This window comes from Lottia gigantea, assembly GCF_000327385.1.
Source record: "Lottia gigantea unplaced genomic scaffold LOTGIsca_91, whole genome shotgun sequence".
Lineage (NCBI taxonomy): Eukaryota > Metazoa > Mollusca > Gastropoda > Lottiidae > Lottia > Lottia gigantea.
Window position 1 is genome coordinate 945,889 of NW_008710984.1, and position 27,954 is coordinate 973,842.

At 35.4% G+C, this 27,954-nt stretch overlaps 4 protein-coding genes across 4 annotated transcripts; 1 reads left to right on the top strand and 3 right to left on the bottom strand.

Moving 5' to 3' along the window:
* Positions 1–1,341: 1,341 nt before the first annotated feature.
* On the top strand, positions 1,342–7,229 carry LOTGIDRAFT_91642 (hypothetical protein; the record flags this gene model as incomplete). Its single annotated transcript, XM_009068606.1, has 12 exons — positions 1,342–1,734; positions 1,933–2,918; positions 3,057–3,160; positions 3,366–3,486; positions 3,611–3,687; positions 3,970–4,078; positions 4,339–4,492; positions 4,658–4,868; positions 4,953–5,153; positions 5,364–5,761; positions 5,923–6,538; positions 6,673–7,229. Coding segments are annotated over 12 exons (3,927 nt in total), but the record flags the coding sequence as incomplete, so codon positions are not given.
* Positions 7,230–8,686: 1,457 nt separating this feature from the next.
* Positions 8,687–13,476, bottom strand: LOTGIDRAFT_223258 (hypothetical protein). Its single transcript, XM_009068607.1, has 2 exons — positions 13,380–13,476; positions 8,687–12,165 (listed from the first exon to the last, which is right to left on the bottom strand). The coding sequence occupies exon 2, from the start codon at positions 12,145–12,147 to the stop codon at positions 11,137–11,139; it is 1,011 nt and encodes a 336-aa protein (XP_009066855.1). The 5' UTR covers positions 12,148–12,165; positions 13,380–13,476; the 3' UTR covers positions 8,687–11,136.
* A 9,518-nt stretch (positions 13,477–22,994) lies between these two features.
* On the bottom strand, positions 22,995–23,303 carry LOTGIDRAFT_68933 (hypothetical protein; the record flags this gene model as incomplete). The annotated part of the gene is made up of 1 exon (XM_009068557.1): positions 22,995–23,303. A coding segment is annotated over one exon (309 nt), but the record flags the coding sequence as incomplete, so codon positions are not given.
* Positions 23,304–25,105: 1,802 nt separating this feature from the next.
* LOTGIDRAFT_169978 (hypothetical protein) lies at positions 25,106–27,857 on the bottom strand (the record flags this gene model as incomplete). The annotated part of the gene is made up of 6 exons (XM_009068608.1): positions 25,106–25,214; positions 25,420–25,580; positions 25,918–25,999; positions 26,293–26,423; positions 26,929–27,019; positions 27,712–27,857. The coding sequence occupies 6 exons, from the start codon at positions 27,855–27,857 to the stop codon at positions 25,106–25,108; spliced, it is 720 nt and encodes a 239-aa protein (XP_009066856.1).
* Between the last annotated feature and the right edge of the window lie 97 nt (positions 27,858–27,954).

Below are 27,954 nucleotides of genomic sequence, written 5' to 3' on the forward strand. Positions count from 1 at the left end.
ATAGAAGCAATTGATAACCATAACCATCTGATTATTGTGTTCGTGGTACAGATACTTTAAGATACAATTTTGATTGCTATCGACTGTGTTTACTGTAGGCTGCCCCTTATCTAATCTGTGTCGGTGATTTTACTCGAAGAGCTAACATCTGCTTAAGGTAGGTGCTATTTATTCTGCTACCTACTCTTCCTGAACCTGAATTTTATATTTTCTTATGAAGGGAGCAAAATGATCCGATATAAATAACACAGATTTTGCATTCCATGCAACAAGTTTAACTCTTTAAGAACATGTCATGTTAAAAAGCAGTTTCAGCATACAGTTCCTTTACACATGTTAATTATATTAATTGAGTTCAAGATATTTTAAATAAGTGTTTAGTCACAGCTGTATAAGGCTGTGATGCATTTAAAATCTTTCTGAACTACTGAATTGATGAATATATATTGGATCACGAGAATGAAACCGTTATTGAGATATATCACTTTCAGAGAAAAAATACAGATGACGTACAATATTTGTAATAATACTTTCCAGGACAATAGAATGGCTAATAGAAAGTAACCATGTCATTAAAAGAAGGCTTTCGGAATCGGGGTTACGTCAATGATGAAGGGGAGGTAGAAGATGACGTATACCTGGTAGAGAATGGAGAAGGTGGAGTTATCAAAGATCATTCCGAGATACAGCAGAGAAGCACAAAGTGAGAATTACTTTTTATGGGATTTGATAGGCGTCCGCCCGCCTCAATCTTAAACATCTTGATAGGGCTGATTGTCATGATATATCGATCCTACCCATTATGATAATTTAGAGCATCACTTTACCGTAATGCAAGTAATTCAAGTACTTCTCTGGAAATGAGATGAATATCGTTGAACAGAAAAATACATCTTATGAATATGTAAACAGTTCTTCAATATGATGATACGATGCAAACAAATATTCATTACATTTATCTTCATTTCAGTAATTGATATTGGCATTCGATATCACGTTAAGCTTTCGGTATCATGTACACTGGTACATGTCAACACTGGTGTTGAGTTAAAGTCATTATTTCAACACTACTGTCAGTTGAAGTTACTTTTTCTTGGGTAGACTAAATCATTTGAGACCTTGAAATTATGTTAACTATGTGAAGCCACAAAATGTAACTGTTTAACATGATACTAAGTCGCAGAGAAAAAAAATTAGGGATAATAAATTTCACGCGAAGAAAAATAATATTTCTGCTATACGCAACTATTCGAATGTAATATCATCGTATTTCTGTTATAATCAAAAGCTCGAGAACACAACAAGAAAATTATAATAATATATGTGCATTACAGAAATATAAAGAAATGGGATATATTTCGAGAAGACGGAGAAGAAGAAATTTCCACCTCCTCAGAATCAAAAATATGGAAGAAAGTTAACCTCGTCGTCAAAATTTTAGCTAGTTTGTTTTTGTTTACAACCATTCTTGGAACAGCTATCATATCTAAACTCAGTTTCCTTTTTATGACTTACCACATAAACCCTATTCAAAAAGCTTTTATCATCGGAGACAACCCAAATATCACCGACCAATACCTCATCATTAAAACAAACGACAGGCCATTAGATGTCAAGTGGCTATGGAGCTTATTTTTATCAATGTGCTTACCCTATGCTTTCATTTTTGTGGGAAACGTTTGGGTCAATTGTTTTAAGACAACGAGATCGATAACTTTGCTTCCATTTATAACCGTGAGTATTTTCCAATATAATTTTAAAAACAATTCAATGCATTCTTCCATGGTAATGCAGTTAGTTTGATCTTATTAAGTTAATGTGGTCCGTTTTGGATTAAATTAATCTTTTCAGTTTATATATGGCTTTTCAAATCAAGATGTACGATTATGCCATATACATGTATTTTGCTTAATTGTATTTCATCCATTTCAGGTTTTTGTTACAGAAAGTCTTCATTCTGTTGGCCTATGTTTATTGGTATTTTATGTTATTCCAAGTTTTGATCCTCTGATAGGATGCTTGATGGTAATGAGTGTAGGATCTGTTCCAGGAATTGTTCGGATATTCGAAGATAAAGCTAGCCACCCGAATGTTACAGCTCATACAGTTTTTGACTCTAAAGATCGGAAAAGTCCTTGGCTACCAAATATCGTCAAGCGAATTTTGGATTTTCTTGTGCTTGCGGTTCATATCGTCGTGATCGTACTGTGGATTATCAGGGCCCATTATGAACTGCAATCAATTGCTTTGACGTCTCTAATCCCAATTTCTCTTTTTCTGTGCTCCCTCAATAATTGGGATAACTTCGTTAAAGGTGACTCTTTCTTGGTAGATCTTAAAACTCAAATTCGAAATCAGAGGGTAAAGCTTTATTTGGTCATTTCTTTGTGGAAAATCCTTATAAGCTTTGTTTTTTTGTTAGTGCTCTTTGGAGTAGGAAGCGATCAGTGCATTAGAACGCTGCTATCACTTGACTCTACTGCTAGTAACTGCTCTATATTTGGAGAGCTAAATCTTGTGGACTTAAGTCCTTTACACCAAACAGACTGTCATTACTTTTTTCCATTCTTGGTGGCTTTAGTGAACATCGTAAGTAGCGTCTTCTGTTATAAACTGTCCAAAGCCGCTTGTAAGATCCTGGTTCAGGTGGCTTGCTTTACCATACCATTATCTCTAGCAGTACCTGTCACATTCGCCTTGCTCATTCTTTCCTATTCCTCGAGCAACGCTAACCTAGAGTTTCTTCGATGTACCATTCAATGGGTGCCAATAATTTCTTCGGATGGTTTATCACCCTACCTCAATGGATTGCTACAACAGTACTGGTTTGTTATTGGATTTGCTGGGTATCTGTCATTCCTGTATATTGTTGGACATAATTGGCATCCGAGAACACGAAGGCTTTTGGCAACTGACAAGTGAGTTTAAGTATCGTTATTTTTAAAAACAAAATTCATTTTAATGAAAAAGTGCTTTATTCACTGAGAAAAATTATAATGCATGCAAGTCAAATCTTGACATAGTTGACTAGAACAATGTTTCCATTTCTATTTTAGATTGTTTACGAGAAGCCTTTACTGTGGTATATTACTTGAACAATCTATGATGCTGACAAGAACCAGAGATGAACAAGTTGAAGATCCTTGGGAGAAAAAAGTAGGTTAAATTCTACAAAAAGAAAATTACACACGAATTCAATAATACTAACGTAGCCCGAGCGATACAGTTAATTAAACGTATCAGTCAAAGGAAAGTATTTTCTATCTATCTTTAAATAACTAATAATCTACAAGAGTGATCGCTATCTTTACAGGAAGTTGATGCTCCATGGACAAAAGTTGATGCTTCTACTGAAGACTTTGAAGATTTCGATTTGATGGATACCAGTAAAATACGAACTGATTCTACACCATTTATCTATATATGTGCTACAATGTGGCATGAAACGGAAAATGAGATGATTCAAGTACTCCGATCCTTATTTAGGTTATATTTTTTTAGCAAATATTTGTATCTGCAATGGCGTTTCGCGAAATAAATAAGTTTAAGATTCTTTGTATTGATATTATTGTGTTTACATTTATGTTTCAACTGCCGCCTTTTCTTACAGACTTGATGAAGATCAAAGTGCCAGAAGAAAGGCAGTAAAAGCGTTTGAGATAGACGTTGAATACTATGAGTTTGAAGGTCTGTGTCGTGGTTATATCATTGAAATTTATGGAAAATTCGTCGATCAGCTGATTCCAAAGATTTAGCTGTACAAGGAAAAGAGGAAGTCAAAGGAATCTCATCTACTAATATCCGATTTAGTTATTTTGGATCAAATATGTGTTGACCAATTTATTTGAAGAAAACAATCATAACGTTCCCAACCAAAGAGCGAATAACCAAACACAAAGCAAAACTACACCCCAGTGGACTTTTTATGCGGACAATTGTTTTTAATTGTATTGGCAAATTCCATTTCAGCACATATTTTCTTCGATGATGCATTTGAGTTTCATGAAGAGGAAAATTTTGATTATGATGTCAATGATTTTGTTAAGATGCTGACCAGAGTTATAGGAGTAGCTGCCAAGTAGGTTAACAGAATATGTCAAAGACAACTTGTGCATATATTATGTCTAACTATATTATTAGCTCTGCAGACTCTCTGGGAGGGGTGAACTTTTAAAGAAAATGGGTTGCAGATTTCCATCAGGTTTTCCGGAATTTTAAATATTATTACAAATCTTATTTGTAATTTCGAAACAGCTTCCACATAATAACGTGAGAAGCATTAGGCATACATTCAATAATTTGAGAAAATCATCTAATCGTATGATTGTCTATTTATAGCACACAGCATCGTACCTCAATGAACATACCACCACCTACAAAGATACCAACACCCTATGGAGGTCGCCTTCTATGGACAATGCCTGGTGGTAATACGTTAACAGCCCACTTGAAGGATAAAACAAAGATAAGACATCGAAAAAGATGGAGTCAGGTACGTTTTTTTATGGGGAAATGTAATGTTAACGGAAGGTAAGGTAACATACATTTATGTTTCGGTAATGGACAACTTACGACTTCAAGTCTAGTCACCCTGTAACAAATGATTTCCCAGTGAAGGAGATACTTATATTCTATCACGGATCAAATTATTTTCCAGGTGATGTACCTGTACTACTTCCTATCCAACCAACTGATGTCACTACCAATCAGCTTAGACAGAAAGAAAACCAGAGCTGAAAATACATTCCTCCTCGCCTTGGACGGTGATGTTGACTTCCAACCAGAGGCATTACGAATGTTAGTTGACAGGATGAAGAAAAATCCTAAAGTTGGTGCTGCTTGTGGAAGAATTCATCCTATTGGATCTGGTAAGCATCTTACTTTAAATTCTTGTTGTCATTAAAAAGCCTGAGGACCCTATATCTCCTCTGATAATCACATTCTGTTTATAGGTCCTATGGTTTGGTATCAAAAGTTTGAGTATGCTGTTAGTCACTGGTTACAGAAGGCCACTGAACACATCATAGGTTGTGTACTATGCAGTCCTGGCTGCTTTAGTCTCTTTAGAAGTTCGGCTCTTATGGACGATAATGTGATGAAGAAGTACACGACTCCGCCAACAGAACCTCGACATTACGTTCAGTATGACCAAGGTAATCTCGATAAAAATATCAGTTAATCATAACAGAACATTTACAAAATTACAACGATAAATCAATCTTCAGTTTGAAATGTTTTGTATTCCGAATTAAATGTATATCCTCTGAAACATTTGCTACGGATTAATTATTGTCTGGTACGTTGCTAGATACAAATTAAGATATCACAGCCTATAATGTAAAACATCATTTTGTATTTCACAGGGGAAGACCGATGGCTGTGTACGCTGTTGTTACAACAAGGTTATCGGGTGGAATATTGTGCTGCCTCAGACTCCTACACATTTGCCCCAGAAGGCTTTTACGAGTTCTTTAATCAGAGGCGACGATGGACACCATCGACCATGGCAAACATCCTTGATCTGTTGAACAACTGGAAGAGTGTTACCAGAAAGAATGAGGACATATCTTGTTTGTATATCATGTACCAAATGGGACTGATGGCATCTTCCATTGTAACGCCTGGCACTATTTTCCTCCTGATAGTCGGTGCCATAACAACAGCATTTCCAGAACTTCCATTATTTGGTTCCCTCATTTTGAATATCATCCCAGTTGGAATTTTCATAATTATGTGCTTCACTACCAAAACATCTACTCAGGTAAGCAGAGGCGCATTGTGTGCTTCTTAGAAAGAACCTCGTTAATCATCTATTCTATTTTGTAGTATGGTTTTGATGTTTTCACACGTTGAAATAATTTGGGTAGTGGTTTTAAGAATATGAAGAATTTTGTAGCTATATGTGAACTCATTTTATTTCAGTTAGCGTATGCCGCAGTGTTGTCAGTTATTTATAGTTTGGTCATGATGCTAGTAGTAGTAGGTCTGATAAAACAAGCAGCAGACAATGGCTTTTGCTCAGTTAGCACCATCTTCCTTGTAGCAGTGTGTGGATTGTTCTTCATCACCTCCTTATTACATCCACAAGAGTTCACCTGCATTCTCCATGGATTCCTCTATTTCCTGTCAATTCCTTCGATGTCCATGCTTCTCATGATCTACTCCCTTGGAAATCTTCATGTTGTATCATGGGGAACTCGCGAATCTCCCAAACCAGTGACATCAGAAACCGGTCAACAGATAAAAAAGAAATTCTCAAATCCATTGGTGCGGATTTGGAATAATTTTTCTGGAAGTTCAGATGCGCAGGGCATGTCTTCGCTTGGAGGTCTGTTCAACTGCACATGTTGCTCAACAACAGAGATACATCAAAATGATGAAAAGATTAACCAAGTAATGGATCGTCTCGATGCAATGGAAGAAAACAAAAAACATCAAGATTCTGTGAAATTGAGAACTAGTAGGAAGGCTAGGAAAGAATCTGAAGACAGGGAATCTGGGAAATTCAGGATTTCTTGGGCACCAGGTAGGCAATACTGTTGACACCTTTACCACTGTAATATGTAATGTACATATACTCATTTATATCGCAATTTGCTGATTTATAGAGCAGAGCAGTCAGACTAAATGTCATTTAAATAAAAAAGTAATGTTATACCTTATTTTATATAGATCAAGTGGAAGGCTATGTAGTATCAGTAACCAGCACTGAGTCGAATAATTTATTATGGCTGACTGACGAAGACATTGGAAACGGCAATGTCGAATTGTTAGATCCAAGCGAGATCAATTTCTGGAAAGAATTGATTGACACCTATTTGTTCCCTCTGGAGAAGGACGCAGATCACGAGAAGAAAATGCAAGGCGATCTTTTGGAGCTTAGAAACAAAACTTGTCTCTTCTTTTTCCTCATTAACGGGTTGTTTGTGGTACTGGTATTCACATTAGCAATGGTTGCTGAAACAACCACAAGTCTTACCTACAAGATTCCTTGCGACAGTGAAAGTTTTAAAGGAGAAGCTATCGAGCCATTATCTGTTGCATTTACTTTAGTATTCGGAGTTTTGCTTCTTATTCAATTTTTTGCGATGATGTTTCATAGAATCTCAACATTTTTGCATATCGCCGCAATAACTCGATTCCGAATTAGTCGAGCCAGCAGGGAAGAACTGGATACAAAGAAAATGACAATCGAAGAAGCGGTGAATTTAGTGAAAGAGCTACAGCGCCCAAAGGACGGAGACGCTATGTCTGTGACGTCAGACTCACTAGATTTAAATGATGGTGCAATTGAAAACACACACCTTTCTGTTCGAGAAAACGATAAATGGAAACGCTTGGCAAGTAGACGCCACATGATTACCCGATTATCTAACAAACCCAAAAATTTGGACACAAACTTCGCTATAGAATTCGGTAAACTTGTCACTAACATCGGTTTAGGAAATGAATCGGGGGAAGGCAGAAAGAATCGACCAACTTTTAAGAATATGAACCAAACATCGATGTACGCTATAACTAAGATTGCCGAATCGAATGAAAAATTTCGGCAAACGATAGCACGAAAAGCAACCATCCTAAACAAGAGAAGAGCACACTCAGAATCAACAGAACCCCAGAGTAACAACGGACCAAGTGCATCTCAGCGTCTTTTGGCACGACATAAAGAAGCAAGGCCAGTTTCCTCCCTTGGTGACAGACCAGCTTCAGACATCAAAGATTATAGTCCTTATGAAGGTTTCTCAAAACGAGTTTTAGGAAAGACCACCTCAGAAGATGTTGCTACAACCGAGATCTAAGCATGAGTAGTGTATAAGCTGCTACCATGTTCCTATACCAGGCTGTAATGTAATATTTCGTAGATTTTATTATATGATAGTGAAAATTTTATATATTTCTATTATACTTTTATAGTATGCAATTGAAATAAAAAATACATATCCCATTGCGTCAATACTACCGAACAGATAACCTGGGTGAGCTCACTTATTCTAATATCATAACCCAATCTTTGCCTGCGTTTGTTTTAAATCAGCAGACCTAAAAAGGTCAAACGTATAACCATGGCTCTTAAAACGAATATCCAGCAAGAATCGTGCCTTTCAGTGTTTCAAAGCGTTTTCAAGAATGAGGTCAATAACTCATTATAGAATAGTTTTCGACTTTTTGATTTTCAATAGGGTTCATCTATGGATGATAATAAACAATTTCACCAAGTTTCGTCAAATCCGCCAAGAATCATGCCTCCTATAGTGCTTACAAGGTAAAAATTGAAAGAATTTCCAACAATAAGGGCTCATATTAAATATTTTCCATAGGGTTCATCCTTGGGTGATTTCAAACACTCAAACCAAGTTTCATCGAAAATTCGTCAAGAATTGTGCCTTCTTAAGTGTTCACGAGCTAAAAATTCAACGCTTTTTTAAGACAAGGGTAATAGCTCATATTAAATATTTTTCGATTGTCAATAGGGTCATCCTTGGATGAACCGAGGTCCGTCAAGAATTGTGCCTTCTGGAGTGTTAACGAGTTAAAAATTGAACGAGTTTTCGAGAACAAGGACAATAATTTTTTCTGGATTATCTGAGAAAATAATCTATTCATTTCAATATACCTCAGGGGCGACGACAAAAATGCACGTTTCATGTCTACAGGCGTATAAAAAAAACAATTTCAACAAAACTTTGTCCAGAAAGATTTTAATAACAGGCGCATGAATAACCACCAAAATTATAAGCAGAGTTAAAACACTAGTACTCAATTGTAGCAAAGACATCAGAAAATATTTTGCTTAATTAAGGAATTCAAAAGAGGCTTCTTTGTATGTGTATATAGGACACATTAGTACCGATTGTTCATCCTATTTTTATGGTTCCTGAAATTCCAGAAAAATCTTTGACTCCGCTACGACCTAAAACCATTCAAGCCAATCGGTAGGCTTACGAAACCCCTTTTAATCCCGTATTAGTGTTTTTTTGTTTAGAACAAATAATATAAATAATGGTCTCAGTTCCAATATGCACACGATATAGAACGTCATAAACCATTGTGGACAAAAAAAATGACAACTCACTTTGAAACCACAATTTGTTCAATTTCAACATAATTACAATGAAGCAAAAATATCTTTGAAGGGGTTTAGGTCATATTTTGATATTAAATTACATTTAGAATAAGTGCAATGTCTAACTTAAATGCTCGATATGCTGAAACTCCCTTCAAATTCAAATTTTCAGTCGCATGCAACCGTATTGTATTTAGTCGAGCCGGCAACAGCGTGCTATAGTGAAAAATAACAAAATGTGATAATAAAAAAAACATGATTTTTAGAATTGTTTTGATTTGTTGTTGCCAAATAATGTTCTTAATAATAAAACATCTAATTTGAAACCTCAATCGTTTACTTATAAAAAAAAACTGTACTGGGTTGCACCAAAGTATTGTATATGTAGTTAATTATCATATCACAGAACTTAATTCAACTTAATATTGTGACACATTTTCTACAACATTTAATCCATTTATTATAATATTTAAATTCTTAACGTTTCTTTTCAGTTCTTTCAAATCATTTTCTAAGCAAATAAAAAGTCTAATTTACACAACCAATGTTGACCAAGTGTACAAATGAATTGTTTTAGGAATGTTCTAATTTAAAAAAAAATAATCCTATTCAACAAAAGTGTTTTTATAGTGAGTGTAAAAAGTGACTATTTCTCATAAAATTTGTCACAATCAAACACAATGAATTTATTGTAGGCTTCCTGAGATGTGCATTGTTTTTCTGTTCACGAACAGTTCCTAGTCAAATTTATACAAAATTGGACAAGAAGCTAATTCCAAATATCTTTCGAAAAACTAATGTCTGGTCAGCAAGTTTGGACATTTATTCCATCATATGAACCAGGGTTGTTTCTTGCATGCACGGGTTCCTATGATTTCAAAAAACATTTGATTGAGCATGTAAAGCCAGAACATGGTCATAATAATAGTCACGATATTAACTGCACAGGTCTTAGAATTCAAACTATAAGGATATAGAACTATCGTTGAATTTGCCTTCAATATAGCAGTGATAAAGGTATGAAACAAACGGTTGAACGGGGCCTTTGGCTTCCATGAGGGATTTTCCCATGATAAATTGCTTATTGCTAAATTTTTAGTGGTTCTATTCCAAAAAAACAAAAACTTCAGGCCATAATTCCAGTAAATAAGATAGGTCTGAGTTCCCTGATATAGTCATGTCATGTAACAATGTTTTTAAAGAGATAAAATCATCTAAGTATTAATATACTGTATAGCTAAAGCAAAAGACAAAAGTAGTATGGGATAACTGCCATTTGTAAAAGTAAATAATTTTAAATACAAAATAGACAACAAAAATATTTGATATTAAATAACATTGTGTTAATAATAACAGTATAATGACTGAGATTTTCTTCAGGTGTAAACACAAATAAGTACAATAGATAATAAGACAAATTTATAAACATTACTTAAATAATATATAAAAACAAAACAAAATTTCTGATATTAGTTAATTAACATTAGCAAACAGACAAGCAAACTAGAATTTCCAGAATAACTCAATATTTTATTTGATATTTTGTATCTGAAACATTATATTTTTCTGAAATTTTCTTTCATAGATATTGAAATATTTTGCAGATGTCCTCAAACACATTTTAAGTCTGTCATTATCCATAGTCCTTAGTTATGGGTGATCAAAGGGAGACAACTACTATTTCAGGTTATGAAACAATTTTGTACATTTCACTCGCCTCATTTAGCATTTAGATAAAAAGATTTACTGATTCACAAAAGCAAAATACATGAGCTGCACCATATAAAAGCTTTGAACTTGTTACTTGATAAAAATCTTTTGAATTTCATGTTCACATTTTACTATCTGAATTCTATTTATTCAAAACAAAGGCTTTGGTAGATGTTAAATTGTTTTTCTTCAAAAAAATGAATGGTTTTAAATTTGCAGAATTGCATTGACTTATAAATTGTAATTAAATTTTATTTTATAAGCAGCATGATTCATGAGTCAATTTTCACCAAATTCATAGATTTTCAGTTTGTTATCAAATAACAAGTTCAAATTGAGATCTGTAATTTGTAATGAGATTTTTAACTCGCCTTAACAATTTCGTTAACCTTCTTGTCGACTAACCCTAAAACAAAAAAGGTGGTGATAATTTGTGACATAATTAAGGCAGTAAATCCAATTAGAACGTCATTGATGTTCATGCCAGTGTGAGCAGCTAAACCCATGTCTACATTACGATCAACTGCTCGCATTTGGTAAATAACCGAAAAAATACAAAGCAAGTGGAATATTTGATGACCATGACCTACGTAGTCAAACATTTTGGGTCTGTATCTTTCAGGAATGTGTGCAGCAAATGCTATTCCTTCCAAAACACAGAGAAGGCATGAAATGGTGATGTGATTCAAGTTCCAAATACTGCATTCAGGATCAAAAAAATAAGTGTAATAATTTGATAAAAGAGGAGTAACTATCCATGTTCCTTGTATCGTGAATGCAAATACACACATTAACTTTCGTTGTGCAGCATGTGGCCCAACAAAGGTGAGTTTTGCAATAACGCAAGTGGCATAGACAAACCACCCAACAATGACATTGCCGATTATATAAAATGGCGCCATGACATCATAGACATTGGGTTGACAGCATGAGTAAAATGTTGCGATCCCAGCTCCAGATCCATATAAACTAATACCAGCGTAATCTGCTAGGCTCAGTATATAATGTACCTTAATGGATTTTAAATGAAGCAAATGGGACATAGAACTAAAGAAAAACATTGTGAGACAGCTAAGTCCAAAAGCCAAGAGAGCTCCACCATCTTTGTCGCTAAATAAATCATACTTTAGACCAAATCTTGCCAGTTCTCCCAGAACAAAGAGACAGGCTACTAAATGAGTCCACACATTGATTGTTTCGTTGTGCCATTGAAATAAACTGACAATGTAGTATGACCAGGATTTCTTTGGTAGACGATAGCCAGTTAGAATGTATGGTTCTCGGAATGGTGCTGGTATAGATTTTGAATTCACTGTCTTCTGTATACAAAGATAATGTTTGATTAGACCAATGGTAGAGCTGACTAGAGACATAATGAGTGACTGACAAAACTGAAAAGAAAAAATATAATGATAAGCTTATCTATTATTCACAAATCCTACGTATTTACAGACTTCCACTTAATAAGGGAATATGTAAATTCATGCAATCACAGTTCAACAAAACATGCATTTGGACTTAAATTTGCTACTTAACAAATTTATTCCAAGCTTAACAAAATCTCTCTTCCCACATTAAGTTCAGAATTTGTTTTTTTCCAAATAAATATTCAAAATAAAATTTTCCATTGTATGTCATTGGATACCATACAAAAAGGTTTGTGATTTCACCTGTGAAATAAGTAAACATCCCCCCAAGAAATTTATCTTGAAAAAAAACCATTTCCGTAGTGCATATTTCCCATAAGACACTACTCTCTGGCCACATCAAGTTCTAAATCACATTTTGGCTATCATATTTGTATGAATTGAAATATTTATCTCCAAATATTGCTGAGAGTCTTGTGTTGTCTATGGGTTGATGAAAATGCCAACCATTTCATAGGAGATTTTCGGTTCAAAATGTGTGTCATTTTCACATGAAATTTCTTCGAAAGAAGTATGTTCATTTCAAATGCAAAATTTTCAAAACTTATATTCATGGATCCAAAGGCATTCTCACCTAAGACAATTGGTATTCACCTAAAAATCATATTTTGAATATTTGTGACATGAGAAAAAAATTCAATTTAGCACTCAATGTGGCCAGAGAGTAAGTGGTATTTGGAGTTTAAATGAGATTCTGTAGACATTGCAAGGCAGAGAGTAGAACTACACAGCAATGGTCCATTTTCATGTAAAAAGATCCATGGGAATTCTGTGACGAATGTTGAAAAATTCTTGTTAAATACTTTTGAACAAATTCAATTCATAAACCTGTGATCCAACTCAACACAGAGTTAATAAAATAATTCATATCAATCTGACTCTCCTGGGCTATATTTTATTTCTTTTAAACTGGTATTTCAAAACAAATTACATAACTGATAAAGCCAATGAATATAATTTGGCACAAATTTCAGATCACAGTGATAATAAAGCAAGAGTAGAAGGAACAGCAAAGGATTAAAAAGACAAGGTGACCGTTGTTGAGGTCAGAGGTTGGTATTTTATACACACCAATTTCATAACTTCCGCAATGGCGGTATATTTATATTGGTGTTTGGACTTTTACATTACCATACTTATTAGGTATTTAATTCAAAATATTAAAAAAAAATACTTACCTGAACCTTAAAAATACATGGATAGATGATAAAGCTCCTTTGGAGCAATGTTTTTCTGTAATTAAGAATTGACTTTACTAACGTGTTGAAATATTCGCCATATTGAATATTGTATTGCCACGTGACATTTATAAATAGAACAAAGTTAAGGTGAAGTTAGCCAACCAATCCATCAAGTTTCGTTCAACAGATATTCCTTGTCTTAGCTCCGAGCCTGGCATAAACGACTCAGTGGCGTTTCTAACAATCATAAGTGTGGAGGGACTTAGGTTGTCCATAGTATGTTATGAATGAAAATGGGGCGGAGGGGGGTTGGGTTCGAACTACACCAAGCCGAGCCATCCTCAATTCCTGATCTCCTATGGTGATTGAATAATAAAGTCTTTGAATGGCAATTCGACTCAAAGACCATCAAGACAAGCCCGGCAATGAAGGAACATCTGCTGTGGCTGAACATCTTGCTATGGGAAGGAAAACAGGACATAAAGTCAACTTTGACAACACCAACATACTGACAATCAATAAGCACATAGATAAAACCAGGAGACTTCATGAAGCTATCCACATCAGAAGATATCAGCCTGACCTTAACAGAGATGAAGGTGTTCGTTTATCGCATGCATATGATAAACTTATCAACTTGTAATTATTCATATTCAAAAACAATTTCCAACTTTAAGCATAGTTAGTTATATGAACAATGTAATTTCTATTAATAAAAGACTCCAATACCAGCAATAGTTGTTTATTTAATCTTCAATTAATCTTTTTTAATTCATTTACTTTACTTCAATTATTTTACTTAATCAGCCTGTATGTTATTTTAAGAATTATATACCTCTTATTGTACCTGTTAAAATTTAATCAATGTATCAATAAACCATTAATGTATATATAGTTTGCCCATCACTTCTTCTCATTATGTGCCTGAGGACGACGGGGGAAACACGTCGAAACGTTGCATAAAACTTTAACCAGTGATTGTTGTTCCATAAAGCTGTGTCTATAGATTGAATAATAGATTTCAAAACGTTTGTGCATCCAGTATTTAGAGCGACCGTATGATCAGTTTTTGTCTCGAAGCGTGAAATAGGCTACTAAAAACTGCATGCCATCACGACAAAAATGAAATAAATGGAGTTTTACGTCCTACTTTTCTGAACTATGTGGGCTAATGAAGACGGGTAACGCAATGTAGGTACAATGAGGGGTATTTTGCCAGGACAGCGGTATCAGCCTGCTCGTTTTCGATTATCAACTGTGCACAGCCTGTAATCTGTAGCACACTGGGCCTCGGTTTATTGTCCCATCCGAACGACTAGACGCTTTTTCAATTTACCTGCCTCACGGACAGGGGGGAACCCGATTGAAAAATCCGAATCCCTATGCCGGAATTGAACCATGGACCTTCAGGTTTGCGAGCAAGCGTCTAACTCACTAAGCCATGTCCCTTACCCTTTCAACTAAAACCATCACTAACAGCTATTATACCTTTCAATAATGTATTATAGATGTGTATTTCTAATGATAACTTACTGTAATTAGAGAATATTTAATTGTCAATGTTATCTATATTCATATCTGTTTGTTTGGTAGTCCTGGGAGTTTGAACACCAAATAATATAATCTGTTGTGATTGAAAAAAGTTGTGATTGTCGCTTATATTTATACTGTGAAGTTTTTAAATGATTTTAAAATACTTATTTCAAATGTATTTTTCTGCATCTCACTGTCTTGATTGAACTCTGAAGATGACCACGATCCCTCCCCACCCCTTAAAAAATTCAAGCTCGACATTGCACACACCCATATCAAACTTTGGGTTCGCTACGGGGCATTTGTGATAAATGTATTCTATTTAGTTTCAAAAAGGGTGCTTTGGGGGTTGGGATGACAAAAAGTGAATTGTAGGCTATTGCAGGCTATTTTTATCGTCGATATTAAACAGACATAAGGTTTACACACCAAGTCTTCTTCTATAAACCGCCTGGTTGAATAACTCTCACCTGAAATCCACAGGTGGCCTCCACAGAAAAATACTTTCCAAAAGTTCACTAATTATGAAAGCGGTCTGGATATTTTCAAACGAGTTAACTTTAGTATAGCCCCTTATTTGATTATGACATACCGTCTCTTGGTGGTGGTAGAAGGTCTACAAAGAAGAGCACAGTCCATCCAGATGCATTGGCCACTTCTTCCAAATCCGTTCCAGAGTCGACCACTAATACTACTTGCACAGGGGATCCATTTTGTCTCCAAGATAGTTTACAATTCTGGTTCCATTTTCATAAAGTGCAGTTACCAATGCGATAAGTTGAGCTTCTTAAAGTGAAATACACACATAATAATATTATTGAAAAGTACATGCCTGATATTACAAGAATACGGTTCCACGGTTTGCATACCAGATGACGCACAGTGTGCATGTATATATCAGAATCGGAATCAAGCAATTTAGAAGATAACCAACGATACCGCTTTCTGTGCTGTTTGGGCCCGGATAAATGTTTTTTGTTCCTGATGAAATTTGATTCAAACACGTTCCAGCTTTGATCAATTTACACGTTTATAATAAAGTTGCCTGCGTTTCCTGAATTGTCAGATCAGCGCATATTTTGCCTTCGAAACAGGATGCTCTATATAATTCTTTATAAAATAACCCTAACTGCGTGTTTTTTGACATATCATGCGCTGTTATGAAATCATGCCATCGTTCTGAAATGAGATTTAATGAAAATTATACGATTGATCTGCATGGGTGAAAATTGATAATAACTTGGTCACTTAGATAATGTTCATTTTGCAAAAAGGCCTACGTTTTACATTGTAAAAAAAAATAGTCTGTGGATTTCAATACTGGATGAACTGTTATCGATGGTATATCGAATTTTAAAGATTCGAATATCAGCACCAAAACAATATTAGTGGCCGCATGCAGCGCTCCTACTAAGCTAAATTTTGACTTAATTTGGATTTAAACCGAACTTTGAGTATGCACCGGTCAAAATTTGCGAAAGTCATGCTTAATATTTACTTTCAAACGTATAAAATGAAAGATGTGGTAAAGTTACCTCAGTAGGTGAACTGGAGAATAATTTAGATCAATTACGCCGTTTAATGGACCTTCACCGACGCGCATTTAAGTTATTCACAGAACTATTAAAGATCGATTTAGTTCATTGGAATGTTTAGATGGTACCAAATTAATTATGGATAAGTATTGATTCAGACAGGTGTATGATACACCAACGCTGCGATAAAGCTGTTCATATTCAAACCGCGTTACAACATTTTATAATCAGGCTGGTATTCATCTGGTCATTTCAGTTATTTCAGTAAAGCTACACAATGAGCATCCACGTCCACTGTCAGCAAAACTATCAAAAATATAGCGCGGCAATATCTAGCCTAAGATCCAATGTTATTACTGGTGTAACTTTACCACTTCTTTCATTTTATACGGTTGTAAGTAAATGTTAAGCATGATTCGTGAAATTTGATTGGTGCATATACTCAAAGATCGCCTTTAGTCCACTTTAGTCAAAGTTTAGTTTATGTACAATCGGTTGCATACGACAATAAGTTCCTAAGTAGAAAAGACCTGAATTAAAACAAAGAAAATGCCATTTATTTCAATCATCTTACCCTCGACGATATTATCATCGGCTGAAATAACGAGTATCAGCACACTCAAACAAATTAAAATTGCTTTCAATGCCATATTTAACCGGTACAATGTATATCAGAGGATAGTAAAATGGGCTATCTGTACATGTTTAAATAAAGCAAAATTTTGGTAACCATGACTACACGATTCATTGATTTTTTCCATAAACGCTCGAATTAAGGCGGCTTGTGAAGCATGATAATATACGCCCACAGGAACTTCATTAAAATTAAACTTTGAGCAGAGCGACAACCATCACACAATTATTTATTATTAAAGCCATTCAAAAATGATTTTCTGTTCTATAGGATTTCCCTTTCCTGAATTCTTTTAATCCGACCATATCATTGGTTAGTTTTGATATATTTATATTGTTACAAATATGAGATGATTATTTATTATTTATAATTTCTAAATTATAATTGTCGTTTACTATTTTCTGTTTTCTTTTTACACTCGCATATTCAGTTATTTCAGTAAAAGGACACAATGAGCATCCACATCCAGCATAACTGTCAAAAATATAGCACGGCAATATCTAGCCAAAGATCCAATGTTAATACTGGTGTTTAACTTTACCACTTCTTTCATTTTATACGGTTGAAAGTAAATGTCAAGCATGATTCGTGAAAATTGAGCGGTGCATATACTCAAAGATCGCCTTTAGTCCAACTTTAGTCAAAGTTTGGTTTCTGATTTATTGCCCTTGAACTTGTCCTGGACAAATTAGGCGCGTAGTCACTGTACTGTTTTAAGCTTTATTGATATCTCTCAACACAGCCATATACAGTAGTCTCTCGGAAGAGAGTGAAAAACTAAAAATACAAATACAACTGATAAATACAAGTACAGATCTTATGATTCTTCTCATTTTGTCAATATAATAGGCCTATCTTACATGTGGAAATTAAAGGTTACACCAAACGAAGTTCACATGATGACATGTTTTAAACTGAACACAGATGAAATAATCAAATTTTAGACACTTTGCTAATTAAACAAATCTACAATAACATAAACTGAAATTACCCTGTGAGAGGCAACACTTTCTGAAATGTCTAAGAATATGAAATAAAGGATAAAATGGCGGTGTTTACATTAATGTACTTCCATAAATTGGAGAGTTTTCTAAAGGGACGCAACTTTATTTAAATCAAGACAACAGTAATCGTATTATTCCATCACACTCCCCGTCTGAATTTTAATAAAAAATTCACTATCTACTTAGAATAGCACTATAAGACAAGTTAAAAGACATTTCAAAATAACAGAATCAACTTTAGTTGTTAATATCACCTTCTAACAAGACAATAAGACGGATATACGACACACGTTTACCATTCTTCTCAATACGAACTTCGACTTTACGAATAAGGTTATTGTCACTAGGGAAAACGTTTGTAACGATACCTAAAGGCCATTCATTACGATGTACTGAATTGTCTTTTAACAACACGATGTCATCTTTTGACACATTTCGGTTTTCTTGGTGCCATTTTTGTCTGTTTTGTAATGTTTGCAAGTACTCTTTTATCCACTTCGACCAAAACGTATTGGAAAGAACTTGCACAAATTTCCACTCAGATTTATAAGAGTCCTTGATATCAAAGTTACAAGTTCCAAAATCTGAATTCACCGACTTTTGGGTTAATAAAACTGATGGACTTAAAACGGATGAAGACTCTGGGTCTGACGAAAGTACCATGATAGGTCTGGCATTAACAATTGCTTAAACTTCGTACATAAGAGTAGATAAAACTTCATGTGTTAAATTTCTGTGTTTATGATCCAGTAACATAGCATCCAATATGCGTCTCGCTACCCCAATCATCCGTTCCCACACTCCACCCATGTGAGAGGAGTGGGGAGGGTTAAATTTCCAAGTGGCGCCTTGTTTGAATAAAAAATCAGCCACAGTTCCATCTGACACGTTTATGGCATTCATTTGGAGGTCCTTTACACTTCCAACAAAATTAGTTCCTCTATCCGAATGAAATTGTTTCACGGCACCGCGAACTGAAACAAATCTTCGGAGAGAGTTGATGAATGAAGACGAGCTCATTTCTTCAATCAATTCAATATGGATCGCTCTTGATGTCAGACAGGATAAAAGAACTGCCCAACGTTTGGCACTCGCCTGACCTCCCCGTGTGCGTCTTGCTACCACTGACCAAGGTCCAAACACGTCGACGCCTACATAACTAAAGGGGGGGTTAGGAGTAAGTCTATCATCCGGCAAATCTGCCATTTTCTGATATTCCAGTTTTCTTCGAAGTCTTTTACATGTTACACACCTTTGAATGAGAGATAATATTAGCCTTTTGGCACCTAATATCCAAAAACCATGAGACCTAATGAGTCCTTCGGTAAAATGTCTACCTTGATGTTTGACCATGGAATGAAAGTGTAACACTAACAGTTTAGCAATATAAGTACTTCCTGGTATGATTATTGGGTTTTTCTCTTCAAGACTTAAGCACGATTTTGAGAGACGTCCTCCTAAGCGAAGAATCTCATCCTTATCTAGAACTGGCGATAATGATATGATGCTACTTCCTTTTGGAATGGATGTGTTTCTGGAAAGATTCTGAATCTCTTCACTATAGTAGACTTGTTGAACTTGTTGGATGATAAAATTCTCTGATTCATGATAAAGTTCTTGGTTCCTAGGATTACGTGGTTCATTTCTAGTGCGGTTCCTGATATAGGACTTTAAATATGCGATAGTTCTGACTAATTTATCCCACGTTGAAAATCGTTCAAATCTTTCAAGTCCAATCTTAGATTTAATAACAGTTATGTTTCCTTTACTCACATGGTCGTAGTTCAATATCTTGTTCTTCGTCGACTAATGGAAAAGTCAGTGCTTCAACGACAGGCTTCTCACTGAGAAATGATGGTCCAGTTAACTGTTCTTCAAACGGGAAGCAGGAATAGGTCGTGTTCCTTCGTCTGCTGGATTAGTGTCGGTGTTGACATAACGCCATTGTTGAGGTTTTGTAGAATTTCTAATTCTGTTCACTCTATGCTCAACGTACACATAAAAACGCCTTGACTCATTGTTAATGTACCCAAGTACAACTTGGCTATCAGTTTAAAATTTCACAGAGTTCATATCATAACCTAAACTTTCACATACTACTTCGGCGATTTCAACTGCTAAAACAGAAGCACAAAGTTCAAGCCGAGGGAAGGTATGTCCATGTTGAGGGGCGACTTTGGCTTTTCCAAGTATAAATGACACATGTGGGTTTCCTTCTGGGTCAATTGTCTTCAGATATGATGAGGCTGCTATAGCTTCTTTTGACGCATCACAGAAGACGTGTATCTCGGATATAGGGGTGAGATTATTCGTATAAGTTCTATTGATTTTGAGTTCTTCTAATACTGACAAAGATTCTCTCCAAGAATTCCACATTTCTTCATGCTCTGTAGGGAGCGGTTCGTCCCAATCAGTTCCCGATATCCAATTCCGTAGGAATAGTTTGCCTTGTACTACAACGGGAGCAGAGAATCCTAAGGGGTCATATAAACTGTTAACTGTTGATAACAGACCTCTTCAGGTAAAGGGTTTCACATCGCATCGGATGAAATTTTAAATGTGAAGGCGTCTAGTGCCACATTCCAACAAATTCCAAGACTTCGTTGCAAGGGTGGATTATCTCCGATGTTGAGTTCTTTAAAATCCTTCGCTAAATCGTCCGCGGGAAAGGCTTCCATTACAGCCTTACTATTTGATGCGATCTTGTGTACTCGTAGATTTCCTTCTTTAAGGAGGGCCTTTTGAGTCCGTTTAACCAGGTCAATAGCCATATCTGATGAAGGAAGCGATGTTAAGCCATCATCGACATAGAAGTTGTTCGTAATGAAGTCGCAAACGTTGTGTCCAAATTCTTCTTGGGCATTTTCAGCTGATTTACGAAGTCCGTATGTTGCTACAGCGGGGGAAGGAGAGTTCCCAAACACATGAACGCACATGCGGTATTCTCTGAGAGGTTTATCCATATCATTGTTTTCATACCAGAAAAATCTGAGAAAGTTTCTGTGCTCTTCATTTACTTGAAAACCAAAAAAACATCAAAAATATCAACTGTCACCGCTACGGGTTCCTTCCGGAATCTGAGGAGGATGCTCAGCAAGCTATTGGTACGGTCTGGTCCAGTCAGTAACACATTGTTGAGTGAGACTCCCTGGTGTTTAGCTGAAGAGTCAAACACGACTCTTATTTGTTTCGGTTTCTTTGGATGAAAGACCCCAAAGATGGGTAAATACCAGTGTTCTTCTCCATCTTTCAGAGGAGGGGCAATCTCTGCATGTTGGTTGTCGAATATTTTCTGCATAAATTCACGAAATTGTTCTTTCTTTTCAGGATTCTTTTTCAGGCTGAATTCCAATGAAGTGACTCTCTTTAATGCACTCTCTCTATTACTCGGCATAGGTAGTCTATCTTTGCGCAAAGGCAGGGGAATGACCCAGTTTCTATCTGCGTTCTTGGTAATTCCATCATCAACAATTTGCAGAAACTGTTTATCTTCCACCGACAGTCCCAGTTTGTTGTCGTTCCGTGTTCTCATGAAAACAGAGTTTCCTTAATCGTCTATAGATTGATAAATATTGTCATTAAGTTTGAAAGAATTCTCACAAGGTTCAAATATTGACGGTCGATCGTTTTGGAGTACAAAGGTTTCGTTAACGTTCACTGCATCAGCTAGATGGATCTCACCTAAGCACACCTCTCCAATCCAATTATCACCCATCCTAAGGGTAGCTTTTGAGCAAAAGGAGTTTCTGAAGGTCCAACAAACTGATCTAAGACATGGTGAGCCTCAAGTAAATCACGTCCAATTAAAAGTAAAATGTCTGCATTGGCGTTCATACTGGGAAGTTCTACTTTATCTAAATGAGGGTAATAGGAACAAACTTCAGGAGTTGGAATTTCATTCCTGTTGTTCGGAATGTCATTACATTCGATCAGCCTAGGCAAGTAGAGTTTGGTGCTGTAATCAACGGCTTCTATCATATATTTAGCACGGGTACGTCGTCCAGTTGAAATGAAGTGACCAGCACACGAAGATAGGGCATACTCAATCTCATCTCCTCGTTCCTCAAAGTGATCGAAAAATTCTGTCTTGGCCAAAGATTTATTGCTCTGGTCATCGATCAAAGCGTATGTCTGTAAATACTTATCAGTACACTTTGAGCTCACATTTTCTAATTGTTCATTAGTTTGATCTGTTGAATTGACGGAATTCTCCCCGCCGTGATCGATCACAGTTTAGGAGTGTGTAGTTGTGCTGTCGTCCTTAGAGTTATGCAGTGCAGTTGGATGTTTAGCACTCTTGCAAACCTCACATTGCACCTTAGCTGTAAAGTCCTTCGCCAAATGGCTCTTTGGTCCACAACATTTAAAACATAAACCCTTCTGAAACAAAAATTCCGTTTTCTCATTAGATGGTTTCATGCGAAAGAATCTGCAGTGGTTCAAAGTGTAATTTGGATTGATGAATGGGACAAAGATCCTTTGAGATGGATTTGCCACGATTTGGTTCGGTTACAGTCTCAGTCTTTTTAGTAGAGATATCCATATAATCTCTCTTCGAAAACGTAGTTATTAGAGGTTTGGTTTTAATATGCGGTGTCGTGCTCTCATAATGAAAACTAGGATCGTTTTTAACCTGAGCAAGATCTCTTAAAAATTCGACGAAATGTCTAAAAGGTGGGTAAGCGACGTTGTACCTTTTCTTATGCTTAACAGCTTCACGCGACCATTTTTCTTGATAAGCAACTGGTAGTTTACTTACAATCGGAGAGACTCCAGTTGAACAGTCATAATAACTAAATAAAGTTCTATATCTATCGTTCTCCTAAATAGATTCTATCTCTGACACTATATCACATAAATCATACAGTCGTTTATTCTCTTTATATGTGATTGTTGCGAAAGATGAAAGTTTATTCTTAATGGCCGATTCTATTAGTTCGGGAGATGCATATCGATCGTTCAAACGTTCCCAAATGCGAATTAGACCTTTCTTAATATTGCCAGGATTGGCAGCTTTTAAACTTAGTGCTTGTTTGGAAGATTCTGGACCTAACCATTTTATTAAGAGATCAATCTCTTCTAAAGGCTTAAGATCAAGATCAGATATAACATCACAAAAACTTGATTTCCAAGAGCTAAAAAATTCCGGTTTGTCATTATATTTTACCAACCTAGAAAACAATAAATCTTTCTTAATCATAAGCTTAGCAATATCAGTGTAAGCTGGACCCTGAGTGTGACAAGGGAGAGAACTACAATTATTAGACACAATTGGTAAATGCACAGAGTGGCGTTGCATTTCAACATGCTGTGTTGGTACAGGTTGGAATGGGGTTGCACTTGGGTTCAAGTCAGCTTGGGTCTGCACAGGATCGGGGGAACATAACATTTCTGAAATTGTGGGGGACAAATTGTTCATTCTGTCCACATTAGTTGAGTGTTGGTATTGGATTCGACCAGGCACTGTTTGTATATCACGTGGAGTGTCCTCCCTAGGAAGTAAACCATTTTGAGGCGATAAGACTGGCATTTCACCATATGGAGTCGATGATTTCATAGCGAACATGTAACATGTAAATTGATGAGACATTAATATATTCAAATTTGTATTTCAGTTAGGCACACAGCATGTATGTGGATGTATGTAATCTCGACTGGCAAGTTTTTTTTACAGCTTTAGAGTTACGCTCTTTCAGGCTAATTAATATATTAACAAACTTTCGTTGCGTTTTTTTTATTACATTCTATTTTTAATATAGCCACTTTTATAAAAAAAAGTTGTAATACTTGCTGATAAAATCCAGCTGCAATTTCGGAATTTTTTTGTACTTTATTGAAATCACAAAAATCAGAGTTGTTATTTGACAGAAATTGGTACCATCAATATTTACATTTTATACCTTTGCATTTATATACATTGCTGACAGATGGTAACCATTATTGTATATAATCTTTTAATGGCATATTAGAAGCACTAGTTATAGATAAATAAGACAATTATATGGATATATACTTCAACCACATTGAAACGTTAAAGTAATAAATATGCCAGAAGTATATATCTATATAATTGTCTTATGTATCATTATTGTATAGTTGGACAAACATATTATGTACAGTCGATGGGTAATTCATTTTGCATAATAACAAAGACATTTCGACACATGCGAGGTTTATATAAACATTATATATTTTTTTTTTTGGCAGAATAAGTAGTTATTGAACCAAATAAGGGGTTGTCGTAGTAAACATTATGAAATCTCTCAAACCAATGTCAAAACTAGAAGACTGTTGGGACATCACCTCTAGAAACAGGTTCCTAGTTGAAATATCTACCTTGATAGGTTGATACAAATGATCATCCCAATATGGTCTTTGCTTGGTTTTTAAAAGCAGGGCTCTCAAACAAGATGGTGTGACTGACAAGAGATGGTGGAGCAAAGATCACTTTAACTATTTTGTGGCAGGTATCCTCTAACTTCATAGTTTATGTTTTAGAATGATCTACACATGTTTTGATAAGCTGCAATCAGTTCTAACGGCTAGAGAGATCTTGAAAGGCAAGCAGAGGCCTATGTTTTTCTATTAACAAGCAAGTTCCTGAAGATGGTCCTGTTCATTGAAGAAACAAAGCTTTTATTCTGGTGGTTTAAGGCAGGTTAGGTCCATTCACCACCAATTTAGTCAAAGCGGTTACTTTATTATTTTAAAGAGAGAGCATTTTCGACATTTTCTGAATAAGCGTCGATCAAAAAAAAAAATTGAACCGTAAGAGGACCACATATATGATTCTTTTAATTTTAACAATAACTGCATGTTGCAGTCTATAAAATTTAATTTACCTTAGACTCTTTTTTTGGAAAATTATAAATCAGTACCTACACCCGTTTTATCGTTCAACAGTTTTTAATAATGTTTTTTCATTAGCTCACAATCAGTGTTTATATTGGCTTTAGACTAGGCCAATTAGCCCACATGTTCCACATGGTTCACACGTGTGGTCAATTAGCTCATATTTTATAAAGAATATTGTGATTTTTCAGAGGTAGAATCAGCTGAATTTCGTCTTGAAATCTGACCAATAACTGCTATCAATAGTAGAATTATGATTATAACTAAGGTAAACCTGAAAATCACAAAACCATCGCTCATGATTAAAATTAGTTTTCACACATCAAGGGTTATATTTCACAGCGCCTACTGAATATTGTTACGGATATCGAAATACCTGTGTTTGTCAAATTGAAATCTTTCTATTGATCAGATGAAAACAAATTTTACTGTATCTGTTTTGACACCTTTAAGGCAGAGTTTGAAAAGTCGATACTCACTGAATAGAGAACAAGAGAATGACGCTTGTTTTGACACTGAACAATCCAGGCACGGGTTGTGGATGTGGTGGTCGTCCAGTAACTGATGTTGCTGTTGGGTAAGGTTGTGGTGTTGTAGGAACAGGCATTGGACAGGCGTATTTGCTCACTAGTTCAAAACTCTGAAAGGAGAATGTCATTATGTCAAAGCGAGATGTCCCTGGTGTAATCTATTTCAGCTTTTTCAAATACCGGTACTGAATGTATTACACGGGTGAGGTATGGATCAGTATAGGTTGTATCAGCCAAAGAGAGAGTATTTTGTGCGTCTGAAACAGCGAAATAACAACGAATTAATCAATTAAGAATTGTTTGTACGTATTTAGAATTGGTGACCATCAAGGTGAGTTGTTCCTGAAATAAAAGAGGAAATTCAGACAAATTATATTTTTTCCGTATCGTAATTTTTTCAAACAAAACATGTCCTATTGGATATAAATAAATATATCCATAACCTACATAATGTAACTGTGGATTCTCTCCCCTGATTATAAGTTGTCCTTCAATGTTTGGTTGACAGGTTAGGGTAATTGTTGAGGTTCTGAAAATTGAAATCAAAACAAGGGTATTATTCATTATTGAAGAGTATAGTATAATAGAATTATGGATTCGAATTTTATTTTATAAATGACGTATTACGATGCGTTTTAAAGAACCAAACCATGAATATGAACTCGATGTAATATCATTTTTCACATAATTTCACAACACTCAACAACTGAAAGGATAGCATTCTCTAGATCAATCTCCTTTCTTTTTGTCCAATAGCATTTTAGTCCCGAGTATGATACTCGGGTTCGACGATGTTAATTATAATTTGAGGAGTAAATTTACCTCAATTGATTCAATTGATCCACAGCTGTATAAACCAAAGCTCCAGAATGACCAGGTACTTGCTGATACTGTACCATATTTGGGAAACCTAGTTTAAAATTCTGTCCTGTTGATATTAATGTCTGGCATATCTGAAAAACATATCATATGATGATGTACAAGAACTTTCTCAATGTTAAGGTTAATAAAATTATGTACAAGCAAGATAATTCTGTCAATCAAAAATCTCATGCAAAGAATGGCAAAATCTGAATTAAAGGTTGTACTGTAGTGGGCAAAGAAGTACCATCAGGTGTTTCGAAAAGACGAAGCATGGTCTGCTTCATGCCTAATTGAACAATTCATGTCTGCCCAAACAAATCAGACAAAATGCAAGGAGCAGATTTATTGTAATTATCAAGGAGTTCTCCATAACATTATATGACATTCGAAACTTTACCAGTGGAATTGGAATTTTCTTTAAAATATTATCTTCTGAATTCTGTAAGTCGATTCAATGTCTGTTTGTAGATAAAAAAAAATTCTGGGGGAAGGGGCTCGTGGATTTGGTTCAACTAGTCCCCGTGGTAGCCGCGACACTGTTTTCCTTCACCTTTCTAATTTGTAAATGCATAGGAAATTGAACAAAAGACTCACTGTAACATCATTACAAGTGCCCTCTGAGAAACCTGTACATGGATTAAAAGAATACGTATACAACATTCCGGGTCCAGCCTGATCTTTAAACCTGAAATACATTAATATTACACTTACATAATACATATTTTATATGTAAAATACGAATACCAATAAACACCTGGCCACGTATTCTCGAAACGATCTTAGCGCTAGGGTGTCCTAGGTCCTTATCTTCTAACATTGATTCTAGGATATCCTAGCACTAAGATTGTTTCGAGAATACGTGGCCAGGTGAATAATTATGCACTGTAATTATATTGATCCCCAAATCAAATTGAAACACGAACCACAATCTAGGTTCAGATTGAAACACGAACCACATTCTAGATTCAGATTGAAACAAGAACCACATTCTAGATTCAGATTGAAACACGAACCACAATCTAGATTCAATTTGAATCACGAACCACAATTTAGAATCAGAATGAAACTCGAAACACAATCTAGATTCAGATTGAAACACGAACCATAATCTAGAATCAGATTGAAACATGAACCATAATATAGATCAAGATTGAAACACGAACCACAATCTAGATTCAGATTGAAACAAGAACCACATTCTAGATTCAGATTGAATCACGAACCACAATTTAGATTCAGATTGAAACAAGAACCAAATTCTAGATTCAGATTGAAACACCAAAGACAATCTATAGATTCAGGTTGAGTTACTGACCACAATCTAGATTAATAAAGAGCAACGAACTACAATTAAGATTTAGATTTTAGCGCACTTACCTAGGAACGACACCTGATTCCCCAAGCGGAGAGAGATCAATTGTGCCTTCAGTAGTTTCTATTGTACATCCATCTTTGAGATTTATTAGCGGATTATTACAGAGAACAATATTTATCAGAGACAGAGCAAATATTAATTTCAACATCTTGAAATAAAAAGTAGAGTATGATAATATCAAGATACTTATCGTAATTTATAATGATTATCTTGATTTCTCCACGTGATGGGCATCCAGTTTTATA